This window comes from Platichthys flesus, chromosome 2 (assembly GCF_949316205.1).
Source record: "Platichthys flesus chromosome 2, fPlaFle2.1, whole genome shotgun sequence".
NCBI classification, from domain to species: Eukaryota; Metazoa; Chordata; class Actinopteri; order Pleuronectiformes; family Pleuronectidae; genus Platichthys; species Platichthys flesus.
Genome location: NC_084946.1, coordinates 19,224,303 through 19,242,425, shown reverse-complemented (window position 1 = coordinate 19,242,425; position 18,123 = coordinate 19,224,303). Strand labels below are relative to the sequence as shown.

Below are 18,123 nucleotides of genomic sequence, written 5' to 3'. Positions count from 1 at the left end.
TAAAATATAATTTTGGCTGTAAGCCATTAATCCACTGTCATACCTTTAAACTCTGTGGAAACAAAATTAGCCAAACTTAAAAGTCTTTAATAGATGTCTGTTCTAATTAATTTCATACCTAATTAAAGCAAGGCTACAGTCCGTGCAGACTTGCCTGTTTAGCCCGCTGGATGGCCATAATTGAAGTAATAGCATAGGGGGGTAAAAAAAAAAAAAAGCTTGCTTAGAAATAAAAGCCCGCAGCGGTTCAATTCAACAACAACACCATCCAACCAGGCTGCACCCCCCACCACCACCACCCCTCCACCATCTGACCCAAAAAGGCCTCATTGGCTGTCCCGTCCCCACCACCTACTGTTTCCCACCGATGCTCTCGGAGCGCGTTAACACCCTAATTAGATGTGACAAGTTCAACGAGCTGGTTCCAGAGGAGGAAAAGCTGGTCAGGTTATGATTTCCGAGTCAGACTCACAGGGGGAATCTGTGGACAGCTGATTCCTGTCAGCCTCATTCATCTTCTTCCAGCCAATTAAACTTTATACTGCACACAAAGCGACGCCAATCCGGGCCAGAGGCTGCGTTAAGTACCCGGAGAGGAAATGCAAACATCTAACGTGATGTCGGTATATATAGGCTCACAAGTTTAGTCATAATCATAATCATAAATATATAATCATAAATATAAACAAATTGACCAAGTCTTTATAGTTAAAATAAATTAATTAATTACATTGAATTTGTCAAAATATTAACCCAATTTCAACCAAAGCACCACAAAAAAAATTCCCCAAATTCCCCTGAAATACCACGAAATTGATTTTATTCTACATTATTAGGTTAGCAAATAGTTTTTAAATTGTCGTTTTCAAAATAAATCAGCCAACATAACTACTTTTGATAGACTGCACCGAAAACAAAACAAACAGATGAAAAAGGGATCTCATCTTCCTTTAGGCCTGTGCGTTCATTGCTAACGCCCTCACCTGTGGACAACAATGTGTGATGCCGATGGGACGTGTGAGTGTGTGTGTGTGTGTGTGTGTGTGTGTGTGTGTGTGTGTGTGTGTGTGTGTGTGTGTGTGTGTGTGTGTGTGTGTGTGTGTGTGTGTGTGTGAGTGTGTGTGAGTGTGACTTTGTGTGAGAGGGAGCGTCAGGTCAAACTTGACCAGAGACAGCAGCAGCATCAGCATGGAAGGGAGACTGTGAGCTTTGTGTTTATTTTGGAGCAGAGCCCCGCAGGCACAGTCCAGGGTCCCGCAGCCCCACGGTGAAAATTGGCGGAATAAAACACAGACAGGAACGGGAGACGCGCTGAAGCACCCCACTGTTGTGACAGGATACCTGGAGGGCAACGCTTCCTCTTTAATTTGTCTCGTATGGTTTGAGACCCCCAACCACACATCCAATCCTCCGAGTCTACATAATCCTCCTGCAATGTATTTCTCGATGGTTAAATTACGGGCTATAATTAAATATCATATCATGTTGGAAAAATAATGCTCAGTGGCGTGGAGGCATCTTATCAACTCGGTCTCCTTCGTCTCCTTTCGTTGTTATCACATTAATAGTAACAACATCTAAAACGGGTCGAACAGCATGTGCGGGGGAAATTGCGGGCTAAACAAAGGGCACCTATGGGCTTACAGCTTATATTCTGATATTTTCGAACAGGAAATGTTAACCTTGAAATGCTACTATCTGCGTGTAACAATGTGCGATCATAACCCCATAAATGAGGGGAGAAATTGAATCCTTTTAAGTTATTAAGCAGGAAAGGATTATAAACTCGTCTTTATAAATGAGCTAGAAATCCCCATGTCTTCCTCTGTACACTTTTAAATTTCCCACTAGAAGCTGGGGAGGGAAGATTGCTCCTTTTCAAGAGCCCCACAAGAGATGGAAAAACCATTTTTGCGCCCAGATAGGGAGTCGTCCCACATGGTAAGCGCCACTTTAATTAATAGACAGCCTTGAGAGGTATCACTGTCAGCCTGGATAATGGCAGCAGAGCCACTGTTTGTGCTTCCATGAATATTTCTGATGTGATCAAAGTCAAATGCCAGCACAGACTGAATTTAAGCCTGCTCCATTTTTTTTAACTCAGCCTAATGCTGTGGACACTTAAAGCCCCCGACTCTGACACGTGTCTGTGGTGTGGTGGGCCTGCGAGCTTAAAGTGCACACCTTCACATTCATGCGTTACCCATTATACTCATATGAGCAGCAGGGTTTCGTGTTATTACGCTGCAGGGCTTGCTCAAGTTACCCTGGAGCCAACACGACCAGTCCTTACACAGGTTGTACCGCTGGTCATCAAATGTCACGATATGTCACGAACGGTCACAATTCAATACTTTTGAATTTATTTCTAAGAACTTATTTTTAAATGAATTATTTAAGGTCAGAAAAGCTCATTATTGTAGTAGCCCTGACGAAATAAATGAGATTGCAAAAGCGAACATTCCATTTTTTGCTCAATTTAAGTAATTTTGAAATTTGTGGCCTAATGATTGACTTAAAATACAATTTAGGCCCATTACAGTGTGAGCTTAATGCATAAAGTTATTGCTCTCATTATCTTCAAAAATATTCTTTTGAAATACTTGCAAGTATTTTTTTTTTTTATATTAATCGTATTCATCATTATATATGTATCATCTTAAGTCTTCTTATTGTGTAACCCCAAAAAGTGGCTCTCAATTAAATGCTAAGGGTGACAACAAAAACTACAGTTTTGGTGCATTACTTAACTGAAATTGAAATTTGTCACGCCATTTTAGGCGCAGACAGGCGGCTCACTGAGAAACCGTTTAATCAAGTTAGTGGTTACTAAGCAACGGACTAGGTTACTAAATTACCTGCCGGTGAAGTTATAGGTTCACGGATTTAATGTGAGTTATGTCAGATTTTTAACTGCAATATCACAAAACTAACTCATTTGATTCGTGGAATGGTGTTTTTTCCTAAGTGTAAAACATGTCAGTGGCCAATTATCTAATTAACCTAAACATTTAATTAAATATTTTGCCACATTTATTAATTTTAATAATTTCTCCAATTTTTAAATTTAGCCTATTTAAATTTCTGTTTTATTTTATTTTATGTTATTTTGCTTTATTTTTATTTTATTTTCATTTTATTTTATTTTAATCGATCACATCCTGTCTTTCAGCTCCTGCCCCCTTTTGAAAAAAAATGAGGGCCCACTGATGTAAATTCCAGTGAAATGTGGCTTGAGTGGCTGCGGGGACAGGGGAGGTTAATCCGAGTTTAATGCAGTGAAGCACAGCGCAGGGTCTGGGCTATGATGGGTATGTTATCTCTGCCCAACATTTGGGTCTCCCTCAATTTCCACCCAGCCAAATAGCTGCGAGAAAGTGCAGATGGAGTCACTCTCAATGCCTGAGGAAAAAACGTTATTAATAGCTAAATAACTTCCCCATACTTTCACTGAATCTCTCTCACACACTGTTCCAGATGGATTTGTTTGAAGTGGTCTCTCGCTTCATTCCCCTGTCCTTCTCATTCAGCACGGCTTTAGACCCGAAATATAGCTACATTATATTACCATACACTTAGAGACCGGCTGAGTGCGCGCGGAAGTGTGTGTTATGGTTGGTGTGTTCGTGCGCGAGTGCCCTCATGTGTGTTTGTGACGTGGAGTATGAGAGGCAGCTTTCCTCACTCTTCGCCACTCTAGGCTGAGTGTTAATACCAGCTAGAAATTATAATTATTGTCAATGTTATAATTACTATTGCTGTAAAACATGGCTGTACCCGGTAATTGAGAATAAACCTGGAATAATCTGAGCGTAATTGCTTGACGCATGAAGTAAATTTCCAAGCCGTTACATGTAGTTTACTTTACATGAAAAAGTGATACAGGAATGAAAACACCTTTCTTTTCTCTAAATATGTTTAAACTAAGCGTGTGCTTTATATTAAGTCTTAAATTATATTTGAATTAACAGAAGCCTCCTCCCCCTTGACTCCTAACCTGGCTCTCTGGGTTGTCTGACTCCCTCACGCGTCTCCACCGGGCTGTCACTTTCCATCCTTGACGCTCGGGAATAATCCCACGTGGCATCTGTTTAATTAGGTTGAAGAACTCAGGTAAGCCTGCGATTCGCTCAAGTGTCCATCGCCTGTCTCCACCTCATCCTTCGATCAGGCTGGATGCGTCAGTGCAGTGGCGGTGGGACGCGGGACAGCTGATTCAAAATTTCTTCTCTCCCTGAGTGCGCATGGCGCGAAACAAAGGGATGCCCAAGTTTGCGCAGCAACCTTTACCCCATTCCTTGCGCGTAATTAAACTTTGGCACAGACTTAAACAGTCGCGCAAATGTGCGCACCATGGATGAGGAACTTGTCCCTGCACAAACAGAATGGTGGGTGGAGCAGGATCTCTGCTTGGTGATCGCCACACGGTGAAAAAAAAAAAAAAGGCCGATTAGGTGGAACTGTTCTCGTAGAAATAACACTTAAATCCATGCAGCAAAAATAGAATTTACAAATATTGTAATGTGCTGAGCAGTTTAAATACACGTTTTAATAAAGCTAGATTAGAGCGCGGATAAATCCGTGATATAACCTCCGAGAAAATCAAATACACAGACCTAATAAACAAATAGATAAATAAATAAAGTCTTAAAATCTGGATAAGTAAACGAAAAAAAAAATCTCATGAATTTTGTGCCCAGGGCGAGCCACTGTGAGCTCCGCTCTGAGATGAAAGTGAAAAGAAATAAAAGGCTCTATTTAATCTGCTTTAAAACCCCTCTCCACATAAGGGCTGTGCTTCAAACTCAGAGAGTGAGGGGCTGATTGGGGATAAATACATTTCTTACCATGCCTGCGAGCTATTACACCCGGCACGAACACAGCCACCTATTCAGCAACCATCGTTTCCACTGCTTACTCTAATAAGTATTAACATTATTAAATGCCATCCGGATGCTGGTAGTCGACACTGCATTACGCATGAGGGTGCGTCTCTTTTTATAGCAGCGTAATGCCGCCCCAATTAAAAACATAAGCAGCGCTACGAGAAAAAAAAACACACAGGAGCAGGGACATTATGAGGATATTCTGTGTTTGAACCCTTCATAAGTCAAACTATCACATTATCCAGAAACGCGTCCTGGGAGCGGCTGAACAGACTCTCCAGAACAAAAAAAAAACGCTGGTGATTTGTAACCAGCAGGATCCAAAATGAACACTGGAGACATCTCCAACAAAACGGTGACATTTTTTTCTCATAACATTAATGCGTGGTGTGACAGAAGAAAAAAAGAGAGACCGTTTTCACGCTATCAACTGATTCTTCTCCAACGCTATTATATAAAATTACAAAACTATCTAGCAGCGGGGCGCACTGAATAATTCATCTCCTTTTATGTCTCTCCGCGCCCTTTGTCCAAACTTTTCTCTCTCTTTTAGCCGGGTTTTTTGAATGTGAATGGCCGGGCCCATACTCTCCTCTTTTTTTTCCTCCGCTGCCATCTTTCCAGGATTTGCTTTTGTACCTCGGACTCTTCACTTTGAGAAAGGCGTCAATAGAGGGGAGGTTTTGCTTGTGAAGTCCAAATTCAAGTTTGAAATTTTTTTTGGAAGTGTCCTTTTTTTATTTGAGGTGGGGAAAGGAGAGGGCGTTTCTTTCTTATCTAAACTCCATTCACACATCTTTGATCACCAGACAGCTTTATAGCATTGTGCCATTTTCCCTCCTCATAACCAAAGGAACCTCTAAACTAAAGGCTCACTGGCAGTGAGTTAAAATGTTAAACTCTACTACTCATGTTAGGAAATAATATAGAATAGGAAAATCCTCACATTTGTTAATTGAGAGTCTAATTATGTCCCCGGGTGCAATATCATAGTTACAATTAAATCCACCAAACATGCCACAGAAAATATGAAACCCACATCGCATACCAACACATTTTAAGGATATTAAAACCCTATAAATTCTATTGACAAATAGTGACAGTGAATACCTGCATCAAAGCTTTATTCCCCCTCCTCGCAAAGCATTACTAATAGAGCAAATAATAATGTGGACATTGATTTCCTCTTTAACTGACAAGTGGTGAAATGTCAGTGAACTGACATCGATTGTGAAATGGGTCAAACTGTCAGCTGTCGTTTAGGGGCTCGTTAAATGAGTGAATGGATGAGGAAGGCATTCGCCACACAAATTAATTTTCTGCAGTTTAAATACCTTCTGCCAAGGCTCTCATAAATAATTGAGCAAATGAACAACTGCTGGCTCGGAGTTAAAAGCAGGAGTAAATTCTCCGTTTAGCTGCAGCTCGGATGTGGGACAATTTTCCCAAGAGGACGTTGAAGGGAGGAAGGAAAACATTTGCTTCCTGCTTGCAAGGCTGCAATTTACTTTAAATGATGATAATAATAATGATAACAATACAGTAATTATAATATCTGTGTAGTGTGAATGATAATTTGTTATTCCAGACATGTACAAAAAAAGGGCCATATACTATCTGCTGTTAACTTACATTTATCACCGAGGATGCCATCGATGCTATGCTTTGTTTTCTTTTCTCCATCTTCATCCTTCTTATCACAGTCATCCTCGTCATCTTTTTTGCCAAATCGGGCCCTCAATACGCGGCTGATGGAGCTCACTAATGGCAAATAAAAAAGTAAATGGGTGATTAGCCCTTAAAACCCATAGAAGAACCATAATAATCCTATCATACATTTATTTTAGAAGGACAAAAATATAAATAATATAAATATAAAGCACAGGTCAAGTCTTTCAGTTGAGAAAATGTTGAAAATTAAATTGTATAAGAAAAAGAAAAGGAGCAATGTTATACTGCAAATACAAAAATCAGCGATAGATTCACTAGTGCAGAAGCAAAAGGATGACTTTTTGTTTTTTCTGTGTCGACCAGCTGAGGGTGAGCTCTCATGGCACTGTCCAACATTTTATTATCAGTAACTTAACGGGGCTTAAAAACATGTTGGTGCTGGCTATTCTGCTGGTGACGCTGCAGTGTTCGCTGGTAATAAGGGAGAAAAAAGTGCAGCTTACCAGATGATGCCTCACCTGAAGGAACAGTGCTTCTGTCGCACACCCCGTCCTTCAGCAGCTTATCCCGGATCTCCCAGCTGAACATACCCGGGTTCTCTCGCTTGTACTCCTCGATGCGCTTCTCCACGTCGGGAGTTGCCACCTGCTTCAGGTGTGAAATGGCGAGTGAACGTGACGAGAGATAGAGAGAGGGGGGGGGGGACAAATTTACAGACACTTTTAATTGAAGGAACATGATAAATAAGCAAGTGCAGTGTACAAGATAAACAGATCTATAAATGATGTATAATTTTTAAATATCAGTATTATAAACACTATCATTTCAATAGGCCCATTCACATGTCTTATGAAATATGAACAAAATATGAGACACCAGCGAAAAACCATATGCCCCCATGTATTATAATTTGTATATCAACAACTATGCTCTAATAGAGAAAGGTAAAATACGTCTAATGTTTAGAATTAAATGCTCTAATTATACAATAATAAATTAAAATAAGTAATTCATCTGATTACCAAAAACACCCTGTGAAAAAACTATTTGACAAAAAATTACTTTTCAGTGTATTACATTTTAAAACTTCAGGGTTGTTTTTGAATAAATATTTTCATTCTTTTTTGTTTAAAAAAATGATGTATACCGTAATATAACATATTTAAACAAATATAAAAAAACAATGCATCTGCACTTAAGTTATATGAAGTGGAAAAGAGTGGATTTAGTATGTGTAACTTAAATTTCAGGTGAAAAGAAATTAATAAGAATTGTTGATATAAATATTATTAAATTTCAGATGCAAAATACAGAGTATTTTTATAACTTGATCTTCCATCCAGTTAACATCAGACCAGGGCTCCTCAGGTGTGCTGCCCCCTCTGACCCACCAATCCTCGCCCCTCTCCCCCCCACAGAGCCCGATCACCACGGGCCGCCACTCACCCTGGGCTTGCTGCCTCCTATGGCCCCGGGACGGATGGATCCGGTCTCCTGGTACCGGCAGAGGATCTTGGAGACGCAGCCGTGAGATACCCGCAGCTGTCGCGAGATTACGCACGGTCGGATGCCGTGGTGGGCCATCTCCACTATCTTGTGTCGGATGTGATTTGGCAGCGGCCTCCCGTTGATGAACACTCCGCCAAGCTGGTTCACCCGACCCTGGCCCAGAGGAGTGGACACTGCGCCACAACAAACAACAACATCAGCCTCAGAAATAAACAACAACAACAACCACACAAAGGGCAGGATGTTCTGAGAGGATGCACTTTTAGTTTGTATGATGTGGTGGAGCAGCAGCGTTGTTTTTGCCATGTGGCTGACTTTGACCAGGACGCAGGTTACGCACATTATCATTTCATACATTTTCAAGAGCCAGATTCATCCAGCCTCAGCGACAGGATGTGTCCGAGGCCACTCCAGGCTGCAGCTCCACATTCAAGAGACACTGAGCAGGGTGACACTTCCCACCTTGATTATTCCTAGTCATGCTGTACAAATATTGATGTGATCCTTTGAGCCGTCTCTTTGCCGTGTGTGTTATTGCCATTTCCAGCAGCAGGACACTTGAACAAATCCCCGCAGCTCGAGTCACTTGCGAGCTACGTGGTTTTTGTCCATTTCACTCCAGAGCACTTGAGCACGCAGCGGGCGTAATGGGAAAACTGCTCCCGTAAATGCATGCAAATACAAAAGTGATCTTTTTTCCGCCCATATGTTCAGCCGGTTGGAGTGTGGCGGGATTGGAAGTTTTCAGAAATTACCAATTAAATTGCTTGTGTGTGCTTGGGAGAGTGTGTGCGTGCATGTATTTGTGTGTGTAACAATCGAGGATGGACTTGTAAAAGTGCTCCTTGAAATAAGGAACCAAAGCATTGATTATTATCTAGCTTAATTTCTCCTAAAGAGAGCTGTATTAAATGATTTTAATACAGAGGATAATTTCGAAAATAAAATGATTTTTCCAGGCCCTTCATATCTAAAATCTACTCTTTTGTAATTTTAATTACATGACTTATGAACACAGCTTCTTTAAAATGTAAAATAAAATATATTAATAGGAATTTTATTTTGTATAAAAAATCAGGAATTATTGGGTGTGTGCAGCTTTAAACTAAAATATGCTACAAAATAAAAACACCACCATACACCATAAAGCTCAAACAAAACATAATATTAATAAATCAATTTTATTTTAAAGCTGTGAGCTGATCTGCAGCGACAGGAAATGCCAGTTTTTTTTTTCTGGTTGTAAACTTTAATCCTCATTAAATCGAGGTTGCATTTGTTCGCCCAGTGTTTTATTTCTTAGCAATAAACACTTTGACCACCACACAAAAACAAATTGACAGAGTCACAAGATGCGTGTCATGTTTTTCTTACCTTCCAGGGGGAAGCCGGTTCTTGGGTAATTCTGTCCTGGCGCAGGGCGCATCATCCGAGGCACTGTTCCTGGCAAAGTAGCCATCCCACAGTTACTCACACAGAACACAGACTCTGTTCGAAACCTGCGATACGCTGACTAAGTCCAAGACCAAAAGAATAAAAAACTGAATATCTTTTAAAATGCTTCAAAAAAGATGCTCTCTCTCTCTCTCTCTCTCTTTCTCTCTCTTTCTTTCTCTCTTTCTTTCTCTAAGCGCTGTCAGATCCCAAATCCCAGGCGGAGAATCTGGACGAGCCCTTCTTCCACCGGGGGAAGAATGGAATTGATGCTCTCCTCTGGTGCGATGAATGTACGAAATAAAATAAAAAGTCAGTAACAAATGGAGTAGAAACACCCTTAAGTCTGCAGACCGGAGGAGAGGCACCACAAGTTAGGGATGTGAATTTGGGGAAGAAAACGGCAATGTTATTATTTTCCCTTGCTGTAGTTTGGGTTGAGTATAATGTCTGCTGGCTGGTTGGAAGTAGTTTAAGTGGCCAACTTTCGTGCATGTCGTAGGAGGAGACAGCCGCGTGCTCCCATTGGCTCCCTGGCCTCCCCTGGGTTTATCCAGTAGCCGGGGGACCAATCAGAGGCGCGCATTCCACTTTTAATTCACTGCTGCCTCCCTCATAAGAAAAAGACCCCAACACACCAAACCCAGTTCAAAATGTTATTAAATCTAAATGTTATTCTAAATCCCGTCTTTAACAAAAAAAGTGTGTGTCTGCCTCCTTGATATTCAGCCGCTCAAACCTGTGGAATATTAATGCGTTTATAAAAAGAAGATATTCGATCTTTCTTTTCTTTCTTTCTTTCTTTCTTTCCTTCTTTGAACATCACAGTCAATGTAAGAAAACAAAACAAATGAAAAACACATAAGCCACAATAGCATATCCATGAGTAAAAAACAAAAAGCCTTTAAAGAAACAGTTTGCTTGTATATAATAACACATCGATTAAAATACATTTGGGAAAAAATATATATATATTTCCGATATTGCCATATTTTCGATTAAATATATTGAATCGTGTGCACCCATCGCCTGGTGTGAACCCCCCCAAAAAAGAGACATGGCACCTGGATCAGCTGAGGTGAGGACTGCGACGTGCGGCTGGACACACCGAGCTCCACGTGTACGCGGCTGCACGCCTGCTTAACGGCGGAGGTTTGGTCCAGCAGATGCTTTTAGGCTTGTTAACCTTTCAATTAAGTAAATGTGCGCAGCGTGGACATCTGAATCGCTCCTATAGCTCTTCCTTTGTGGTAATTACACCATCGGATCGACCCGCCACTGACGACAACAGGTTGACTTGCCCCCGGAGTACACACGAGAGTAATTGCTTAAAGGTAATTGTTCAACAAAAAAAAAGAAAAGAAAAAAAAGAAAGAAAGAGAAATGATGCGCTACTATTAAAGTGGGATAAAAAGCGCACATGTGGCAGAGAAAGGAGAGGTGCGTGTGGCGACTCGGTGGGCCCACCGTGCATATGAAATCGTGACAATTGCCGTGGAAAACACTCCTGGTGGAAGGCAATTTCACAAATAATTTTAGCAACAATTAGGGAGTGTGGAGGGGTGAAATGGCGATTTCACATGCAGATGCGCCGGTGGGAAGGATCTGGTACCCTGCCGAATAGCTCTGACCCTCACTCTCCCGCTTTGGTTAGCTTCACATGGGACAGGGGCGCACAAAGAGGCCGCCTCGCCCTCCTGGGAAGGCGCAAAGAGCACTGGATTAAGTCAAGCATCAATCATGTGAAATCCAAACAATAGCCAATTTCTCTTTATGGGGAAGCATGTTCCTCTAAATACTCCACCTCCCCTGCTTCTGTCTTCCTCTCCCTTGCTGCAACAGGTATACTCTTTCCTTCTTTTCTTTTCTTTAAAAAAAAAAGAAGAAGAATCACACGGATACGCACATCAAGCTAATAATCCCGTATCCCTGCAAATACCATTGGTTCGCCACCGCCAGGTCTGGCCTCTGTTATTAGCCTGGTATTCATTGGTTATGCAGCTGCTGATAAAACAAACAGGAGTTTAGAGTGGGCTGTGAAATGTGCATCATTTACATTATTGTGAGTTAGTTGTGTGAGGTCTGTAATATTTGTTAAACATAAAAGCAGATGTGTTTCTCATCTGGAGGTCACTGCCACAGCTTATTACATAGATTCTGATTTGGTGTTTGTTTATTTTAAAGATCTATGTTCAGCTTTAATGTTGTTATCCCCCAAAAAGTTTTACATGATTCCCCAAATGTCTAATTTAAGATTTCCTTTCAGACAAACATAAAGGAGGAGGACAACAACCTCATAACGTACACGAGACTTCAGAGCGGAATGAAAACAGAGCTCATCTAATGCAGCCGTTATTACCTCTTGGAAATCACTACATTGTAATTGTGTTTGTGCGGACATTTTTCCAGATGTAATGATCCATTCAAAGACACAATGGCCGGTTAAATTAAATTAGTCCAAGATGTTTATTGGTATTGTCTTAAAAGAAACAGGTTATTACAACCCGCTTATTATGACTTATCATAGTTTATGAGCTAGTTTATAGTTTATAAATTATAGTTTTAGTCCATAAAGCAGTTTATTATAACCTCTTTATTGAGGAAATTCATAGTTTTTCTGCTGATTCATTAAGTAAAATTAAACCTTGAGCAAAAACTCAGCACAATTACAAACTCCTTATTAACAAATGTGTAGTTTATAAGCAGGTTTATTTTGTAAAATTAGGCCTTTGGTAACAAACAAATTGGGTTTAACACAAAAACTGTTTATTACAATATCCTTTTAAGAGGTTTCAGTTTATCTTGACTGACAAAAACACAGTATATCACAAAAACGTTTCATGACAGCCTCTTTATTAACAGTTTTTATAGTTTATAGTGTACAATAATAGCTTTTACCCATAAAAAAAAAAAAAAATGTACCACACAATCAGTTTATCACAGGCTCCTTATTAAAAGTTTTTATAGTTTATTAGCAGGTTAATAAAGTAAAATTTAGACCCCCAGTAACAAAAAGTGTATCACAAAAACAGCGAATTTGTTCTATTACAAATGCTCGTTTGTGGTTTTGCTGTGATTTCTGCAGGGATAAGTTCCCATTTAGGCATTAGGCACTATGTCCACTAGTGGGCGACGACTGCTTCATCTTTTCTCTGTCAGTCGAGTTATGTCCTAAAGGACAGAAAAGCTCAACTTGGCACCTTTTGGAGTTTTTCTCCAGCTCCAAACAACAGACCCGCAAAGGTAGAGATGTGTGTGCATCATATTTCATTACTGTCTGACCACGAATAGCATCTGAATCTCACTTGTCCTCTTCCCATCCTAAACCACATTCATTGTGGTGGATTCTGCAGGGTTCAGCTCGGCGTCTGGTTCACGTATATAACTCTGTCACTTAAGTTTCCTCTCAGCTGCAGCAGACAGAAAAAACCCTCTTCCTCTCTCTCACGATACAGTCTGCAATCTTATCTTGATCAGGGTCTCTCTTCAAACACTCTCCCCCATAGCCTCTCATTATTTGTGTTCTGGTAATTACCAAAGTTTCTTTCTTGCTTGTAGGTGAACCCTCTCCCCCTCCTCTCTCTCCTTAACGTGTAGTTTCGCTTTACAGAAGCACAAAAGAGAAAACACCTTGGTTTAGAGGCATCGCCAATTTCATCTTTATCTTTTTTCCGAGCTGAACAAAGACGATAAGTGTATATAAACATTATTTTGATTAGAATTTGAACACTTCTCTTATCTTCCAGAAGGTGAGGGTGAAGCGATAGATCCAAACAAACAATACATTCTGTCTTTTAGATTTTTTTTATTGTTTATAGTTCACATTGCTCTGAATGAAATCTGTCAGAGCTGATAAACCTCTGTGCTGCACTGTTTCCACACGATGGATAAACTCCATGAAATTAAAAGGGAACAACCTTGAAGGAACTAGGTTTAAACTCAGACATTAAATATGTAAAACACACAAGTAAAACTAAACTGCTGTATTATACAATTCAGATTATAAACATTGATGACCTCTTACACGTGATGGACGTGAAGCTGAAAGAATACAAATAACTCAGGATGAAAGTCAGGAGCCATAAACGTAGAAGACGCCGATAACAATGTCAAAATGGAAAGACAACGATAAGGCGACGCTGCAGGTACTCGGTTTATTGATTTCCCGCCAAAATTCGAGAGCTCTTCCAATCCACTCGCCTCAATGTTATGAAAATGTCCCTGTTGTTGTGAACCAGTCATTCACGCACAATGTCCCGCTGTGTCCTACATGAAAGTCAAACTCTGAATGACTGACCACTTTTTTCACGTCTTGATTCTGTGGCCGCTAAAGCCACCAAAAATATTAGGAGGAGGAAGTTGCTCAGTGGATGAAAACCAATCATTTATATAGAAAACAAAAAAAAGAAATACCAAACAGTCGGTCCCATTTCAAATCATCAGATCACGTCCCCTGCCAGGCTCAAGGCTTGTGCGACAGTTTCTGTGATGCCGCGACAAACTGCTTCACCGGTGACAAAGTGCACGTCCACCAGCGCCTTGTTAACTTGTTGAGACATTCTCACATCTGCTCGGCATTATCCAAATGTGTAATCACTTCCTCATGGGAGTTATTTCATCACGATAGAGAGAGAGTCTAAGGAGGAGACTGGCGAAAAAGCTTATTTTGTGTCGTACCTTTAATTAAAGAAAGGTGATTTGAGTTACTCGTCTCATTATGTGTGGCACAGGGAGTAGCTCTGAAGAGGCATGCCGGGTCTGACAAGGTGATGTTGGTTAATAGGGAGAGCAAAGGCCCAGGAATTCCTCACCGTCATTTGGAACAAGTTAGCCTAGGTGTGAACCTTGCCTGAACTCGCACTGCTCCGTCTCCTCCGAGGTGGCTCCATGCAGGACATGTATAGGAAACACAGAAGTATGACGAGATAAAGTTGGACAAAGGCAAGGCTGGTAAGGTTTTTGAAAAAATTCAAGTCAATTTACATAACCATAAAGACTCTAGAGTGTGTAAAACCATTTCGGCCTCCAGGGTTGGGGACTCTTTTCCAGAGGGCTGGTGTGTTAGAATGCAAATGTTCAAGTAAATTTATCCAGAAATATTCAGAGTTAGTCCATGTGAGAAAACAGCAGGAACAGGACCCGGATATTAACAGTGAGCAAAAAAACAGACACAAAACCAAAGATTACCAATTTCTCCGAATGAAAAAGGGGTGTTATGACACCCGAAAAAAAAAAAGACCACTGGGAAAGACAATGAAATTCAAGAGCTATTGGCGATGGGAGCCAACGCTGGGATCGCTATGCTGTCAAGAAAAACACTGGATGTTCCAGAAATGTTTCTGTTGTTGTGAACTTGTCTGAAATGGAAAATCTCCTGCCGCGTTCATCATATGTGAAAGACAAACCACAGAAAATGTGCGGATCCCATTTTACCCCCAGTATAAAGAGCTTTAGAGGAGCAACGGTCCCGAAACCATATGTACACGGTTTGAGAGCTGAAAAAAACCTCCTGGAACCAAAATCATTTTTTTGTTTCGTCACAAGATTTCCGACAAAACAACGTTACTCTGTCCTGAATTATCTCTTTACGCACTCAATGTGTGGCAGAGGAGCGGGGAAGGCAACATATGTTATGTTGACAACTGAGTCTGGTGTGTTGAGTTAAGAGTCATGGTGACAACTATAACTCAGCCAGGGATCAAACACAGCCACAGGCTACAGAGAGAGAGAGAGAGAGGGGAGCAGCGTTGTGGATCTTCCCAAAGAGATCAGAGATCAGTGTGAGGTCAAACTTGGACAAGCACACATGAAAAACAAAAGATGGTAAAGCGGTGGGGTGTTAAACGAGGAGGCCAGTGGAGCGGCTGGGAGCAGGGAGATGTTGCCTCCTCATTGCAACACCATCAGCAGGACTGATCGGTTCTGCAAAGATTGCCGGGAGGTTGCAGGTGACATCGCACAAACAGGCAGACTCAGCTGCATGGGTGCAGGTGGGTGCAGGGGCAGGCTGGTGGGGGTTGATCTGTGGCAGAGCGGGTGACACCCTGTCACTGCTCATTATAGTGTGAATTCCGTGTAACACCTCCACTTGGCACGAGCAGCACAAAACTAGCGATGTGACACTGGAGAGAGAGGTCTGGGGAGGAAGGGAGGGAGCGAGCGCAAATCCAGTTTGATCCCTGAGGAACAGGTGGACGATAATGGAGTCGGGGGACAATGTGCAGCACAAACACGGACAATCTGAGGTCTGAAAATGAGAGCGATCTCACGCTTCGCAGCCGGGGAGCGACGGGGAACAAACAAGTAGAAAATACAAGGCACATGACAAAGCATTGCTGATGGCCGTTGTCCTCCTCAGCGTCTCGGGATGTTCAACAGTGCTCCTTTATCCCCCGTTAAACAACACAATAAGAAACCTGTTGTCCGTGTATCCCGAGGCTCTTATCACCGCGCAGCAGAGCTCACCTGTCCTCCTCTGTTTAACGCAAAAGGGAACCAATAAAGCACCGCGCTCTGTGCTACTGTCACTTCAGATCACACTTCCTCTCCGAGCGCAGTTTGTTAAACCTTTGTCTTTGTTGGGGCGGCGCTGGAGAGTTTAACGCGATTCCCGCTCCCTCTGACTTGTGCGTAAACAAGGTACCATGTCGCAGCCAGCCGCTGATCTTGGGTCTTTGATGATTCGCCGCAGACTGGCACGGCCGCATTGAGAAATAGCAACATTTTAAATGGTGTATAACCTGTCATGGCCGCCTACGATGTCCCCAAGATAAGGTGGCTCTTGGTTTAGTGTCAGTTTTCTAAAAAAAATGGGGCTTCACAACAGTTAAATAAGGAGACATTTTGAAGTTGCTACTGGGTGTTCAATAAACAGGTTCCACCAACACCCAAATGTGAAAGATCAGAGATGAGCAAATTTCCCTGAAGCGTGCACAAAAGCTTCTGAGACTAAATCAGTGAACCAGCAAATTAAGAAGAAAATCAAAGGTTAAACTGAAATAACCAGAAGCTTTTTTTCTATTGATCACAATTCTGTTTAGTGGGGAAACTGGTAAAACTTTATTTATGCTTTAACATTTATCAAATTCAAACTTCTTGGTACTCAGGGCCACTGACTTGAAAATGGGAACAACAAAGCATGGCTGCCTTAGTATCACCTCATCTGCAGTGAGAGGACGCAACGTGCCGATTATTTACAACACATTTGAAACTCCATCGGTCGGCTGAGACGACAACACTGGACGCTGTGAGGGCACTGAACCCCTCAGCGGGTTTGGCTGTAAAGGAATACTGTGGGGCTGCCGCTATCATTTCATTACAGTGGCCAGTGTTGCAATCCATTTTACGCAACCAAGAATGCTCTGTGCGTGTGTTGTACTGTGTGTGAGTGTGAGTGTGTGTGGCATGTGATAGAAGCAAAATGCCTGGGTATCACGCTCTGATGTGCATGGCAAATCCACTTGTCCTCTCACACAAACTACGAGTGTGGCTCCGCCGCTTCGGCTCCGCCAGCAGAGGTCTGTGGAGAGCAGCGGCACAGGAAGCAGGTCACGACCCCGTCTAGCACAAGTCACACTGTGATGTGCTGACTGAGTTTGACCAATTCCATATTAATCTCAGCCAGCTAGACTCACTCTGTCTGCTTCCACTGACCTTTATTGTATATATATGTATATATATATATATATATATACATATATATATATTTTTTTTTTTTGGTAAGTTATTTTATTATCTGATATGTGTTTAATGTTAAATTCAGCCGTCTCTGTTCAATATTAAAGGACATGTTTATAGTTTAACTGCGATCTTAAAACATATAATTCAATCACTATTGCAGTTACTGTCTTTCTTTGAGCATGTTGTATTCTGATTATTCTGTGTGTGTGTGTGAAAGGCTTTTTGTCCACTTGTGTGAGTTGGAAAGTGGAAGAAGTATTCAGCTCTCTACAAGTATAAGTGTTGTATTAAAAAGGAAACTTAGCGTTAGTTATACCAGCAAAATGTACTTCAATTAAAAGTTTATATTATGTAGTGCAACCCTCCTTGTCAGGCTTTTATTTATTTATTTATTTTACATATATTATATTATATTATATTATATATTATATTATATAAATGGATGATTATAAATCATACATGAACATATAACTTGTAGCTGCTTGGGACAGAGAGTTTAGTGTTGATATATAACAATTGTTCACATCTTGTTTTTTGCATAAAGAGTGTAATTCATACAGTAAATGTACTTTTTGAACTGGAGCATGGCATTTCCCAAGCTGCGCACATACATTTTCTCTATTTCTGTATTTGACTGAGATGTTGTTTTCTTCAGCAGAATTACGAAATAAAATGGGATTTTCCATCTTACATAATCCTGAATATCATGATTTCACTGATGTCTGCAATATCGCCAATCATCTGGGTCTTCAAAAGGTCACTTTCAGAAATGACGAACCCATTGGAGTCTGTTTAAAACCCACATAACAAACCATACAGGGTGACCTAAGAGCTGAATGGTTAGAGCGGCGAGTCCCCAGTTCAACTCCCATCTGAACAAACTACTGCATTTCATCTCTCTCTCTCCTTCGTGTCACTCTTCACTGTCCATCTGTAACCAAAA

General features: G+C 41.2%; 1 protein-coding gene across 3 annotated transcripts in view; it reads right to left on the bottom strand.

Moving 5' to 3' along the window:
• Positions 1-9,855, bottom strand: part of pax7a (paired box 7a) — a 45,930-nt gene extending 36,075 nt beyond the window's left edge. For 2 of the 3 annotated variants that reach the window (XM_062404718.1, XM_062404733.1), the window contains exons 1-4: positions 9,441-9,855; positions 8,004-8,239; positions 7,061-7,205; positions 6,519-6,647 (exon numbers count right to left, since the gene is read on the bottom strand). In XM_062404718.1, the coding sequence (XP_062260702.1) occupies positions 6,519-6,647; positions 7,061-7,205; positions 8,004-8,239; positions 9,441-9,525 (595 nt within the window). In that variant the 5' untranslated portion in view covers positions 9,526-9,855. The remainder of the gene's footprint in view (positions 1-6,518; positions 6,648-7,060; positions 7,206-8,003; positions 8,240-9,440) is intronic. The other variant, XM_062404726.1, reaches the window with a different exon arrangement.
• Positions 9,856-18,123: the final 8,268 nt, after the last annotated feature.